This window comes from Lucilia sericata, unplaced genomic scaffold (genome assembly GCF_015586225.1).
Source record: "Lucilia sericata isolate MDLA Ls3-8-SP2 unplaced genomic scaffold, ASM1558622v1 Contig000176F_arrow, whole genome shotgun sequence".
NCBI lineage: Eukaryota > Metazoa > Arthropoda > Insecta > Diptera > Calliphoridae > Lucilia > Lucilia sericata.
The window spans coordinates 400,912-414,989 of NW_023994204.1; the positions used below are offsets into that span (position 1 = coordinate 400,912).

At 29.6% G+C, this 14,078-nt stretch overlaps 1 protein-coding gene across 2 annotated transcripts in view; it reads left to right on the top strand.

Annotated features, from left to right (window-relative positions):
- Window positions 1–8,354, top strand: part of LOC119601594 (heparan-sulfate 6-O-sulfotransferase 1) — a 290,206-nt gene extending 281,852 nt beyond the window's left edge. For both annotated transcript variants that reach the window (XM_037952616.1, XM_037952617.1), the window contains exons 3-6: window positions 257–631; window positions 4,793–5,341; window positions 5,405–5,589; window positions 5,699–8,354. In XM_037952616.1, coding sequence (XP_037808544.1) covers window positions 257–631; window positions 4,793–5,341; window positions 5,405–5,589; window positions 5,699–5,834 — 1,245 coding nt within the window. In that variant the 3' untranslated portion in view covers window positions 5,835–8,354. The remainder of the gene's footprint in view (window positions 1–256; window positions 632–4,792; window positions 5,342–5,404; window positions 5,590–5,698) is intronic.
- The last annotated feature ends 5,724 nt before the right edge of the window (window positions 8,355–14,078 follow it).

Sequence of the window (14,078 nt, forward strand, 5' to 3'; positions counted from 1 at the left end):
ATTTCAATTCTAGTTCAGTTCTAATTCATTTCTAGTTTGTTTTAATTTCAGTTCTACTTTCAGTTTTTTATTTAAAATCATGATCATTACTATTTTTTTGAGTGTACACACATACATACATTAGCTTAACTTAATGCAATACCATTTTTAAAAAAGGGATTTATTTCTATTATTGTCGCAATACTTTGTGCATAATTTCAAAACTTTTAAAATTTTGCTAAATTCTTTCTTTATTTTTTTTTCACTCCATTTTTAGGTCTGTGCATTATCAAAACGTAGCATGATTTTACAACCAGATTTATTATCATACAATGATATACCACAGCAGCCACCATTACCACCCGGTGCTGTTGGAGCGGCCTCAGCACAGGCTGTAGCAACTGGAGCCTTAATAGTTCATCAACAGCTGCAGCAACAAATGCATCAGCAGCAACCACTACCAATGGCCTCGACCAAAACAATACAACAGAATAATATAATTATAGCCAACGCTGGCTTAAGTTACGACGATGTACTAAATGATGATTTTCAATTTGATATGGATGGTCATGATGTGATGGTATTTTTGCATATACAAAAAACCGGAGGAACATCATTTGGTCGTCATTTAGTGCGTGACTTGGATTTAAAGGTGAGTATTTGTTTATTTTTGATTTGAGGGAAAAACGATTTTGAAATTGAAAAAAAATTTATATGTAATCAATTTGTGTGATGAACGACTTAAGTTATTATAACAATAGAGTTTGGATGAATGAGAAAAAACTGCCGCAATTTTCAGGGTCAATACATTTTGAAACGGTCATTTGTTGAGATTGATTTTTTTCCTTTTTCTTGGGATTTGTTCTTGTTGTTTCTTTTTTTAAAGAATTACTTTTAAAATGTCATTATTTAGCCTAAATACACTCTACATGAGCCATTGTTTTTGGTAGTGATTATACACATCAAACATCAAAATGTTACGTTCGATTCTAGTTTACTTGTAGTTCAGGCCCAGTTCAGTTCTAGTTCAATTCTCATTCAGTTATAATTCAGCCTTATAGCATTCTCACAAGTCGTTTTCACCCAAATTAACTTTTTTGCACTTTAATCTCATATTCTGTTCATCATAATCTTTATATTAAATTAAAAAGCTCATTATTATTCTAAACCACAAGGACAGGTTATGAGCTTTAGGCATTATTGGCAGTGGTTTATGGTCTATTTAATGCTGATTTTTTTTATTTCGTTTTCAACAATTTTATTTTTTACCAGTTCGTTTCTTTTTCATATAAAGTTTGTTGAAAAATGTTTACTTTTTGTTTAACTTTTGTATATCCTTTTTATGGTCACTAAATCATTAATTTTATTTTCAATTTATTTTTATCTTTATTTTTCAAAATTATTTTTATTTTGTTTAAATTTTTTTATCAAGAAAAAATTAACATAAATTGTCATTTTAAAATCTTGTCAGGATTTGCTTGTCATTTCATGTTAAAACATTTTTTTGCAAGTTTGGAATTTTAATAATGTTTTTGTATGTTCATGTACGAGTATTTACAGAATGTATTTCTTCTTGTCATTTTTGTAAATAAAATCTTCATAAAATTTTATTACTTTTTTCGTTTTGCAGTTGTTCGATTTTTCAATAAAGTTGCAAAATTGATTTCTGTTTGTTTTAAAATTGAAATTAAATTTATGAATGCCTTGTTTAACTTTTGGAAAATGATAGTTGTAAAGTAAAGAAATTTTATTAGGCAGAAAGAAAGAAATTTATGAAATTTTTGTACATATGAATATTAGATGATTCGTATTCTTGTGTAAAAGCTACAACTTGAGAAATATTTTAGAAATTTAATTAGAACAGAAATAGAACTGAACTAAAACAGAACTAGAACTGAACTAGAACTGAGCTAGAACTGAACTAGAACTGAACTAGAACTGAACTAGAACTGAACTAGAACTGAACTAGAACTGAACTAGAACTGAACTAGAACTGAACTAGAACTGAACTAGAACTAAACTAGAACTGAACTAGAAATGAACTAGAACTGAACTAAAACAGAACTAGAACTGAACTAGAACTGAACTAGAACTGAACTAGAACTGAACTAGAACTGAACTAGAACTGAACTAGAACTGAACTAGAACTGAACTAGAACTGAACTAGAACTGAACTAGAACTGAACTAGAACTGAACTAGAACTGAACTAGAACTGAACTAGAACTGAACTAGAACTGAACTAGAACTGAACTAGAACTGAACTAGAACTGAACTAGAACTGAACTAGAACTGAACTAGAACTGAACTAGAACTGAACTAGAACTGAACTAGAACTGAACTAGAACTGAACTAGAACTGAACTAGAACTGAACTAGAACTGAACTAGAACTGAACTAGAACTGAACTAGAACTGAACTAGAACTGAACTAGAACTGAACTAGAACTGAACTAGAACTGAACTAGAACTGAACTAGAACTGAACTAGAACTGAACTAGAACTGAACTAGAACTGAACTAGAACTGAACTAGAACTGAACTAGAACTGAACTAGAACTGAACTAGAACTGAACTAGAACTGAACTAGAACTGAACTAGAACTGAACTAGAACTGAACTAGAACTGAACTAGAACTGAACTAGAACTGAACTAGAACTGAACTAGAACTGAACTAGAACTGAACTAGAACTGAACTAGAACTGAACTAGAACTGAACTAGAACTGAACTAGAACTGAACTAGAACTGAACTAGAACTGAACTAGAACTGAACTAGAACTGAACTAGAACTGAACTAGAACTGAACTAGAACTGAACTAGAACTGAACTAGAACTGAACTAGAACTGAACTAGAACTGAACTAGAACTGAACTAGAACTGAACTAGAACTGAACTAGAACTGAACTAGAACTGAACTAGAACTGAACTAGAACTGAACTAGAACTGAACTAGAACTGAACTAGAACTAGAACTGAACTAGAACTGAACTAGAACTGAACTAGAACTGACTAGAACTGAACTAGAACTGAACTAGAACTGAACTAGAACGGAACTAGAACTGAACTAGAACTGAACTAGAACTGAACTAGAACTGAACTAGAACTGAACTAGAACTGAACTAGAACTGAACTAGAACTGAACTAGAACTGAACTAGAACTGAACTAGAACTGAACTAGACTGAACTAGAACTGACTAGAACTGAACTAGAACTGAACTAGAACTGAACTAGAACTGAACTAGAACTGAACTAGAACTGAACTAGAACTGAACTAGACTGAACTAGAACTGAACTAACTGACTGAACTGAACTAGAACTGACTAGAACTGAACTAGAACTGAACTAGAAACTGAACTAGAACTGAACTAGAACTGAACTAGAACTGAACTAGAACTGAACTAGAACTGACTAACGGAACTAGAACGAACTGAACTGAACTAGAACTGAACTAGAACTGAACTAGAACTGAACTAGAACTGAACTAGAACTGAACTAGAACTGAACTAGAACTGAACTAGAACTGAACTAGAACTGAACTAGAACTGAACTAGAAACTGAACTAGAACTGAACTAGACCTGAACTAGAACTGAACTAGAACGTGAACTAGAACTGAAATAGAACTGAAACTAGAAACTGAACTAGACTGAACTAGAACTGAACTAGAACTGAACTAGAACTGAACTAGAACTGAACTAGAACTGAACTAGAAAACTGAACTAGAACTGAACTAGAAACTGAACTAGGAACTGAACTAGAACTGGAACTAGAAACTGAACTAGAACTGAAGTAGAAACTGAACTAGAACTAACTAGAACTGAACTAGAAACTTAGACCTAGAACTGACTAGAACTGAACTAGAACTGAACTAGGAACTGAACTAGAAACTGAACTAGAACTGAACTAGAACTGAACTAGAACTGAACTAGAACTGAACTAGAACTGAACTAGAACTGAACTAGAACTGAACTAGAACTGAACTAGAACTGAACTAGACGAACTAGAACTGAAGTAGACTGAACGAACTGAACTAGAACTGAACTAGAAACTGAACTAGAACTGAACTAGAACTGAACTAGAACTGAACTAGAACTGAACTAGAACTGAACTGAACTGAACTAGAACTGAACTGAACGAACTAGAACTGAACTAGAACTGAACTAGAACTGAACTAGAACTGAACTAGAATGAACTAGAACTGAACTAGAACTGAACTAGAACTGACTAGAACTGAACTAGAACTGAACTAGAACTGAACTAGAACTGAACTAGAACTGACTAGAACTGAACTAGAACTGAACTAGAACTGAACTAGAACTGAACTAGACTGAACTAGAACTGAACTAGAACTGAACTAGAACTGAATAGAACTGAATAGAACTGAACTAGAACTGAACTAGAACTGAACTAGAACTGAACTAGAACTGAACTAGAACTGAACTAGAACTGAACTAGAACTGAACTAGAACTGAACTAGAACTGAACTAGAACTGACTAGAACTGAACTAGAACTGAACTAGAACTGAACTAAACTGAACTAGAACTGAAAGAACTGAACTAGAACTGAACTAGATTTGAACTAGATTCGAACTAGAATTAAACTAGAAATGAATTAGAAATGAGCTAAATCTGAACTAGTTCTACTAGAACTAACCTAAACTGAACTAGAACTGAACTAAAACTGAACTAGAACCAAATAAGAACTAACAAAAATCTAAATTTTAATCAGAATTGGTAAAAATTTATTAGGAATCTAGTTACCGTTATAAATCAAATAGTAATTTAATAAAACTTTTCTAACATAAATTTTCTCCCCACAGAGACCCTGTGAGTGTCAACGACAGCGCAAACGCTGCTATTGCTTCCGTCCACATCGCAATGAAAATTGGCTATTTTCACGCTACTCAACCGGTTGGAAATGTGGCCTACATGCCGATTGGACTGAACTAACCTCTTGTGTCGATCAAGAACTCGACAAAAACGAAGGTGAATCGGCGAAACGAAGATATTTCTATATAACCCTACTACGAGAACCTATAGCACGCTATATGTCGGAATATCGACATGTTAAACGGGGAGCCACCTGGAAGGGCTCAAGGCACTGGTGTCTGGGTAGACAAGCCACTACACAAGAATTGCCACCCTGTTATAAAGGCAAAGATTGGTTGGATGTAACCATAGATGAGTTTGCGGGTTGTGATTCAAATTTAGCGGCAAATCGACAAACTAGAATGTTGGCCGATTTAGCTTTGGTGGGTTGTTATAACAAATCGGCCATGCCATCGCACGAAAGAGATCGTGTTATGTTGGCCAGTGCTAAGAGAAATCTAGCAGCCATGGCATATTTTGGTTTAACGGAATATCAAAAGGTAGGCTATATAATATAGATAAAAGTTGTTGATGTTTTTTTAATTAAAATATTTATTTTACAGATTTCCCAATATATTTTTGAAGAAACGTTTAATTTAAGGTTTGCCATACCGTTTGAACAGCACAATACCACCTTATCGGTATCGGCCATACATAATCTACGACCCGACCAAAGACGCCACATAGAAGAATTAAATAGTTTAGACATTGAATTGTATGCTTTTGCCAAAAATTTATTATTTGAAAGGTTTGTGTTTAACAAGAAATTAAAATAATAATTTATGTTTAATTAAAATTAAAATTAAAAAAATTATTTAATTACTGTAAATAATTGTTTGTTTTCTTTGCAATTTTAGATTTGAACATCTTAAAGCTAAAGACAACGATTTTGAAAAACGTTTTGCCAATTTAGGCAATATTTATTATAAACAGGGTGTTACCGAATTCAATTGGGACAGTAATATCGATGAAACTGTTAGTACAGAACATTGAATATTTCCAAAAAATATATATATTACACACAACAAAATATTTAAAAGAAATCTCTAAAAATTAATGAAAGTGAACAATTGTTTAAACCAAAAATTATTATAAATAATCTAAAAACTAAAAAAAAATTATACACAAATCCAAATAAGTTATTTAGTTATAAAAATACTTTTAATATTAAAATAATATTAATAATTTTCTTTCTTTTTTTTAAGCTTAATTTTAAGCTAACTAAATACTATTTAAGGCTTAAGTAATAATTATTATAATATTAATTATTAATATTTAAATTAAAACAGACAGACTTTAAGTAGTTTTTAAGTCTTACATTTTTTTTAGTACTAATAATAGAAAACCTAAACGAAAGAAAACCTTACAAAAACCTTTTAATTTTTAAAAATCACTACTGTATTATTTGTTTTTATGTCTATACTTTATAAAATGTAATTGTATATATTAATAAGAAAAAATCTGTATAAATTAAGTTTAACTTAAAGTAATTATGTTTCAAATAATACAAAATGAATTTGGGCATATCACAGAATTTCGAATGATAGTTGCAATTTAATATATTGAGGGAAAAAAATTTTGTGAAATTGTTATTGATTTCAATGTCATTATGCTTTCTGAGACATGCACGAACGTGTCCAAAGTTTTATATATTTTAGATTTTATCATCCAGTTTAGCAATTTTTTTGTGATATGCCCCTTTAAAGTATTTTTTTGTCTGATTTTAAAAACCAACTGTCTCTCTGTTATTCTCTCTACTCTTTGAACTATATAAAATTTACAACGAAATTTCTCTTCTCTGAAATTAATTTTTTGTTTTTTATATACAATTTATTGTAAACAGGAAACTACTCAATAATTCTAATTTTAGAAAAAATTTATAAAATTTATTAAAATTTGAAAATCAAATTTTGAAAACTCCAACTTAAATGAAATTATATTCGATTAAGCTTTTGCATTAAAAAACTCGTCTATAGACGAGTTTATGGACGAGTATTTACTAGGCGAGTTTATAGAGTAGTCTATAGTTCTGTTTATAGACAAGCCAAGGGGTCTTTAGTCGAGTTTATAGAAGACACTATAGTCGAGTATTTATTTTAGTATTCAGTCGATTGTAGATGAGTTTTTAGACGAGATTATGGTCAACTTTGGAGACTAGACGAGTCTGAGTTTATAGATAAGAATGAAGTTGAGTCTATAGACTAGTCTTTAATTGAGTTAATAGAAGAGACTATACATGAGTTTAGAGTCCAGTTTATAGATGAGTAAAAGTTTGAGTTTATAGACGAGACTTAAATCGAATTTATAAACAATCTATAGTTGAGTTAATAAATGTAAATGAGTTTTTAGACGAGTTTGTAGATGAGTTTTTAGACGAGTTTGTATGTGAGTTTGTAGACGAGTTTGTAGGTGAGTTTGTAGACTAGTTTATGGTCAACTTTGTAGACGAGACGAGTCTTTAGTTGAGTTTATAGATGAGAATAAAGTTGAGTCTTTAGACTCGTCTTTAATTGAGTTCATAGAAGAGACTATACTAGAGTTTAGAGTCCAGTTTATAGATGAGTAAAAAGTTGAGTTTATAGACGACACTTAAATCGAATTTATAAACAAGTCTATAGTCGAGTTAATAAATGTAGATGAGTTTTTAGACGAGTTTGTAGATGAGTTTTTTGACGATTTTGTAGGTGAGTTTGTAGACGAGATTATGGTCAACTTCGAGACGAGACGACCCTTTAGTTGAGTTTATAGTTGAGAATAAAGTTGAGTCTATAGACTCGACTTTATTTGAGTTCATAGAAGAGACTATACTCGTGTTTAGAGTCCAGTTTATAGATGAGTAAAAAGATGAGTTTATAGACAAGACTTAAATCGAATTTATAAACAAGTCTATAGTCGAGTTAATAAATGTAGATGAGTTTTTACACGAGTTTGTAGATGAGTTTTTAGGCGAGTTTGTAGACGAGATTATGGTAAACTTTGTAGACGAGACAAGTCTTTAGCTGAGTTTATAGATGAGAATAAAGTTGAGTCTATAGATTGGTTTTTAAATGAGTTCATAGAAGAGACTATACTCGAGTTTAGAGTCCAGTTTATAGATGAGTAAAAAGTTGAGTTTATAGACGAGACTAAAATCGAGTTTATAAAGAAGTCTATAGTCGAGTTAATAAATGTAGATGAGTTTTTAGACGAGTTTGTAGGTGAGTTTGTAGACGAGTTTATGGTCAACTTTGTAGACGAGACGAGTCTTTAGTTGAGTTTATAGATGAGAATAAAGTTGAGTCTATAGACTAGTCTTTAATTGAGTTCATAGAAGAGACTATGCTCGAGTTTAGAGTCCAGTTTATAGATGAGTAAAAAGTTGAGTTTATAGACGAGACTAAAATCGAGTTTATAAACAAGTCTATAGTCGAGTTAGTAAATGTAGATGAGTTTTTAGACGAGCTTGTAGATGAGTTTTTTGACGAGTTTGTAGGTGAGTTTGTAGACGAGACGACTCTTTAGTTGAGTTTATAGGTGAGAATAAAGATGAGTCTACAGACTAGTCTTTAATTGAGTTCATAGAAGAGCCTATACTCGAGTTTAGAGTCCAGTTTATAGATGAGTAAAAAGTTGAGTTTATAGACGAGACTAAAATCGAGTTTATAAACAAGTCTATAGTCGTGTTAATAAATGTAGATGAGTTTTTAGACGAGTTTGTACATGAGTTTTTAGACAAGATCATGGTCAACTTTGTAGACGAGACAAGTCTTTAGTTGAGTTTGTAGATGAGAATAAAGTTGAGTCTATAGACTAGTCTTTAATTGAGTTCATAGAAGATACTATACTCCAGTTTAGAGTCCAGTTTATAGATGAGTAATAACTTGAGTTTATAGACGAGACTAAAATCGAATTTATATATAAGTCTATAGATGTGTTAATAAATGAGCATAATGGAGTTTATGGATAAAACTTTAGACGACCACTTTTCGAGTTTATAGAAAAGTCTATCATGGAGAGTTTATTTTAGTCTTTAGTCGAATTTCTAGACGAATCTTTAGTTGAGTGTTTATTTTAGTCTTTAGTCGAGTTTTTAGACCAGTCTTTAGTTGAGTTCCTAGATGAGTTTTTAGACGTGATTAGGGACAACTTTACAGACGAGACTATAGTCGTTTTTATAGGTGAAACGGTGGTCAACTTTATATATGAGTCGATTGTTTACAAGACCTTAGTCGACTTTATAAACAAGACTAGGGTCGACTATAGTGAGTTTATAGACAAGACTTTTATTGAGTTTATAGAAAAGAGTCGAGTCTGTAATCAAATTTGTGGACGAATCTACTGATGAATTAAAAGACAAGCCATACAGTCAAGTCTATAGAATCTCAATACAACATAAATTCGACGATATATTTGAAAAAGTTTGAAGCTGATTCTCAATAAAATTTTTACAACAACTTATAGTGGAAAATGTTTTAAGTATTTTAGAATAAAAGAGTATATTTTCGTAAATTCGATCTTTTATTCAAAAATCTTAAAAATGGTTGTTTATTATAATATTTTTTTAAATTCGAACTTATGTTTGGTCTCTAAATTACAAGGTTCCCTAAAACGTGTACTGTTCTACTTATGTGGGATCAATTTCTTTCGATGTTTTCAATTTCAAACTTAAAAACTTTGAAAATATTTTCAGTTAGAATTGTTGAGTAGTTTTTTCTTTTAAATCAAATATTATGAAATTTTAATTTATCTGTTTTATGCTTTTATAATTAATGACTGATCTTTAAAGTAATTTTATAATTGTTTATGTTTTTATTATAAACTCTAAGTATAACTTAAACTAAAAACAAGAAAATCTTAACAAAAAAACAGCAGTTGTAAATAATTAATATTTAAGTTTAAAAAATAGCAATTAATTACAAATATAATTTAAAAATACCTAAACGGCTTACAACTACAAAGAAAAATATCAAACAAAATCCAGAAAATAAACTTAAATGGCTGATAAAAATTTTTAAATTTAAACAGTTAACTGTTGTTTAAAAGTTTAAATTTAAAACTTGATAATAAAAAATTTTCCTACAGTTTTTATGTTTTAATAAAATTTCTTTAATTTTTAAAAGAATTTTGTAATCTTTTTGAGTAAATTATTCAATATTTTTTTTTTTTAATCCTTTTATCAGCCTGTTAAAGTTTAAAACCCTTATAAAACCCAACACTATTCATTTACAAACAACTAAAAGTCATTAAAGTTAAACTATCTGCATGACAACAAAAGTATTGTTAAACAAAAAAGAAAAACAAAAAAAGTAAATATTATAAGGACAATAATAAATAACAAACAAAAACAAATTTGGGAAAAAATATAATAAGAAACAAAATAAAATTGCATTAAATGACATTTGTAGAAAATCAATCAAATCTCGAAATCGAAATTAATGACAGATCACATCTGGGTCTATATTTAACATCGAATCAATAAAAGTTTGATCCAAAGTCAAAAACTTTTATTGACAAGTTTTTAGACGAGTTAATGGAAGGGTCATTAGTAGACGATTCTATAATTGAGTTAATAGATATAGGCTCGTCGAGTTTATAGATGATACTATATTCGAGTTTATAGACTAGTCTAACCAAATGTCGAAATCAAAATCGAAATGAATGACAGATCACATCTGGGTCTATATATATAACATTGAATCAATAAAAGTTTGATCCAATGTCATTACTGTAATCATAATCGAATAAGCTTTTGTATTAAAACAAACTTTTATTGACGAGTTTTTAGACGAGTTAATGGACGTGTCTTTAGTAGAAGAGTTTATAAACGAGACTGTAGTCGAGTTTATAAGATTTTAAAGATATAGACGATATTATATTCGAGTTTATAGACTAGTCCATAGTCGAGTTTATAGACGAGGTTATAGTCGAGTTTATTGATGAGACTGTAGTCGAATTTATAGGCAAGTCTTTATTTAGTCCAGTTTGTAGACGAAACTGTGTTGGAGTTTATAGACGAGACTATAGTCGAGTTTATAAAAGAGATTCCATTCGAGTTTATAGACAAACCTACAGTAATTTTTATAGTCGTCTTTATAGACAATACTGTATTCGAGTTAATAGACGAAATTTTTGTCTAATTTATAGACGAGTCTTTAGCTGAGTTTGTAGATGAATCTTTAGGTGAGTCTTTAGTTTATAGACGAGACTTTTGTCTAGCTTGTAGACGAGACTACGGTCGAATTTACAGAAGCGATTAAAGTCAAGTTTAAAGATGAAATTTTAGTCTAGTTTATAGGCAAATTTGTTAAATCTTTAGAATAAATTGTAAGTGACTTTCTTTCATATAATGTAGTTTATGGACGAGTCTATAGAATAAAGACATTGACAGTCTATAGTCGAATTTATAGGTGAGAACTTAATCGAATTTATAGAGGAATCTGCATCCGTGTTTATATACGAGACTTTAGCTGACATTATAGATGAGGCTTTATGCAGACGAGTTTATCGACAGGGATATAGCCGATTTGATACACTAGACTAGGGTGGTGTTTATAGATGAAACTATTATTGAGGTTATAGACGAGACTATGGTCGAGTTTACAGACGCGATTAGTTGAGTTTATTGACGAGTTTTTAGACGAGCCTTAAGTGTATTTAGTGTACGAGTCTATAGGCGAGACTGTAGTCGAGTTTATAAACGATTCTATAATTGAGTTAATAGATATAGACTCGTCAAGTTTATAGACGAAATTTTAGTTGAGTTTACAGGCGAAATTTTTGAGTCTTTAAAATCAATTTTAATTGACTTTTTTTGTATAGTAAATGAGAATATGCTCGACTTTACAGAGGTGTCTATAGTCGACGAGTCTGTAGAAGAATTTTTGAAGATATTGACAGTCTATAGTCGAGTTTATAAATGAAACTTTAATCGTATTTATGGAGGATTCTGCATTCGAGTCTATAGACGAGACTTTAGTCGACTTTATATACGAAAATTTAGCCGACTTTATAGACGATATGTTATAGTCGAATGTATGAACAGAGTTTATAGCTAAGAATATGGTACAGTTTATAGAACGGACTAAGATATAATCGAGTTCAATGATCAGTCTTTACTCAAGTTTATAGATCTGACAAATTTCAAATGAAATCTTTCGACAAGATGTGATCCTGTCGCTTAAAATAAAAATAAACCAACTTTAGGTATGTTCACATCTATCAAATATTCATTTCATATCTTTAAAGTTATTACTTATAAGTCTTTATAATCAATTTCAACATTATTTCCAATTAAAAGAATCACATAAGATCAAGAAAACTTGTACAAAAAAATGGTAACATCTTTTTCATCAAATATTTGATAGATGTGAACGTACCTTTAATCAAATTTGTGTATTAATTTTCTATTAAAACAATTAAAATATTAATAATAAACTTTAAAAACTAATTTTTAATTAGTTTATGTTGTATATACACAAAGTTTTATTTATTAATAATAATTTTTTTATATAAAAACTTACAACTACTACTACTATTCTCATTATATTAAACTTAACAATATAAATAAAAAACAACTCATTATAATATAATTTTTTTATATATTATTAAAAGCATGTGCCATTTTTGTAAATTTTTATTCATTCATAAAATTAATTAAGTTTGTTGGGAATGCAAAAAGAAACTTAAAGTTTCTAAATTCTTTTAACTTTTTTTAATGATAATATACAAACATTTTCATTTTATCATTTACCAAAAATTGTGCAATTTTACAAAATAATTATTAACGAAAATGCAAAAAATAAAATAAATAAAAACTAACATAAAGTTATTAATAAATAAGTAAACTTTAAGTAATAATAACAACAATATAAAAGATAAACATTTATAAAATATTAAAAATATTAAAAACAAAACGTAACGAAAACAAACTAATTGATATTAAAATATTAATAAAAAAAATTGAAAAAAAATATATAAAAGATTTTGTATTTTAATTAAATTTTATGGTAAGTTAATTAGATTTTGAAATAAATTTTACACTAATTGCGGTCACAATAACTAGATAACTAGATTTAGACGATTCAAATGGATACCAATGATCGTAACAAAATACTATCAAAATAGCTGGAATAATGCCAAAAACTGCCAGTTGTATCCTTTAACATAAATTTAGATTTCCGTAATATCTCGGTTGTTCTTTAAGATATTTTAATGAAATTTTGTTTGGGCGTAAACATATATGTGCGATTTTCAAAAACTTTGACTTGCTTTTTTGCAAAATGAATTTAACAATCTAATAGCTGAAATCCTCACCTTTCATTTGATATAACTTTCTTCGCAATAGATCAAACATTAAACGAGTTATAAGATTCCAAACTCTGGTGGAACAATACCAAAAACTGCCAGTTGTGTCCTTTAACATCAACTTAGATTTCCGCAATATCTCGGTTATTCTTTAAGATAATATAATGAAATTTTGTTTGTGGATAGAAACAAAAATGTTGCATATTTATACAAAAATAAAAAAAGTTGCCACGCCGTCTACTACGGATGAAAAATGGGCGTAAACATATATATGCAATTTTCAATAACTTTTACTCAATTTTTGGCAAAATGAATTTACCAATCTAATAGCTGAAATCCTAACCTTTCCTTTGATATAACTTTCTTCGCAATACATCAAACATTTCTCTAGTTATAAGATTCCAAACTTTGGTGGAACAATGCCAAAAACTGCCTGTTTTGTCCTAAAATTGTTTTTTGAGTTTATTCAATATTTCGACAAATTTTAAAAGTTTTCAAATAAAACTTCACACACTCATAGAATGGAATATTGTGATTCCTATGAGCTATCATATAACTCTCTATGTTCATTATGAAGTAAGATATACCCATCTTAACAATGAATTCCACTTTTTAGACATTTTGCGGAAAAGCCTGGCGGGCCAAAGGTCGCCCACCTTGTAGCCAAGTTTTCAATCTATTTCATAGTAAAACATTCACTTAAATATCTCAAGTAGTTTTTTAGATATATCAAGTTAAAGAAAATGGTGTGTAGAAATCCACCTACTATCAGGTTCTGGTGACCTGGTGTTTTTCAAATTTTTGAAATTTCATTTTTTTCTCACTTGCGCGTAAATTAAACTTTTGCATTTTAAGTAATATCTCCGTTGCTTTTCAAGTTAATTTAATAAAATTTTGTGTGTGGATAAAGAAGAAAATGGAGAATACTTTTTATAAAATAAAATAGTTGCCACG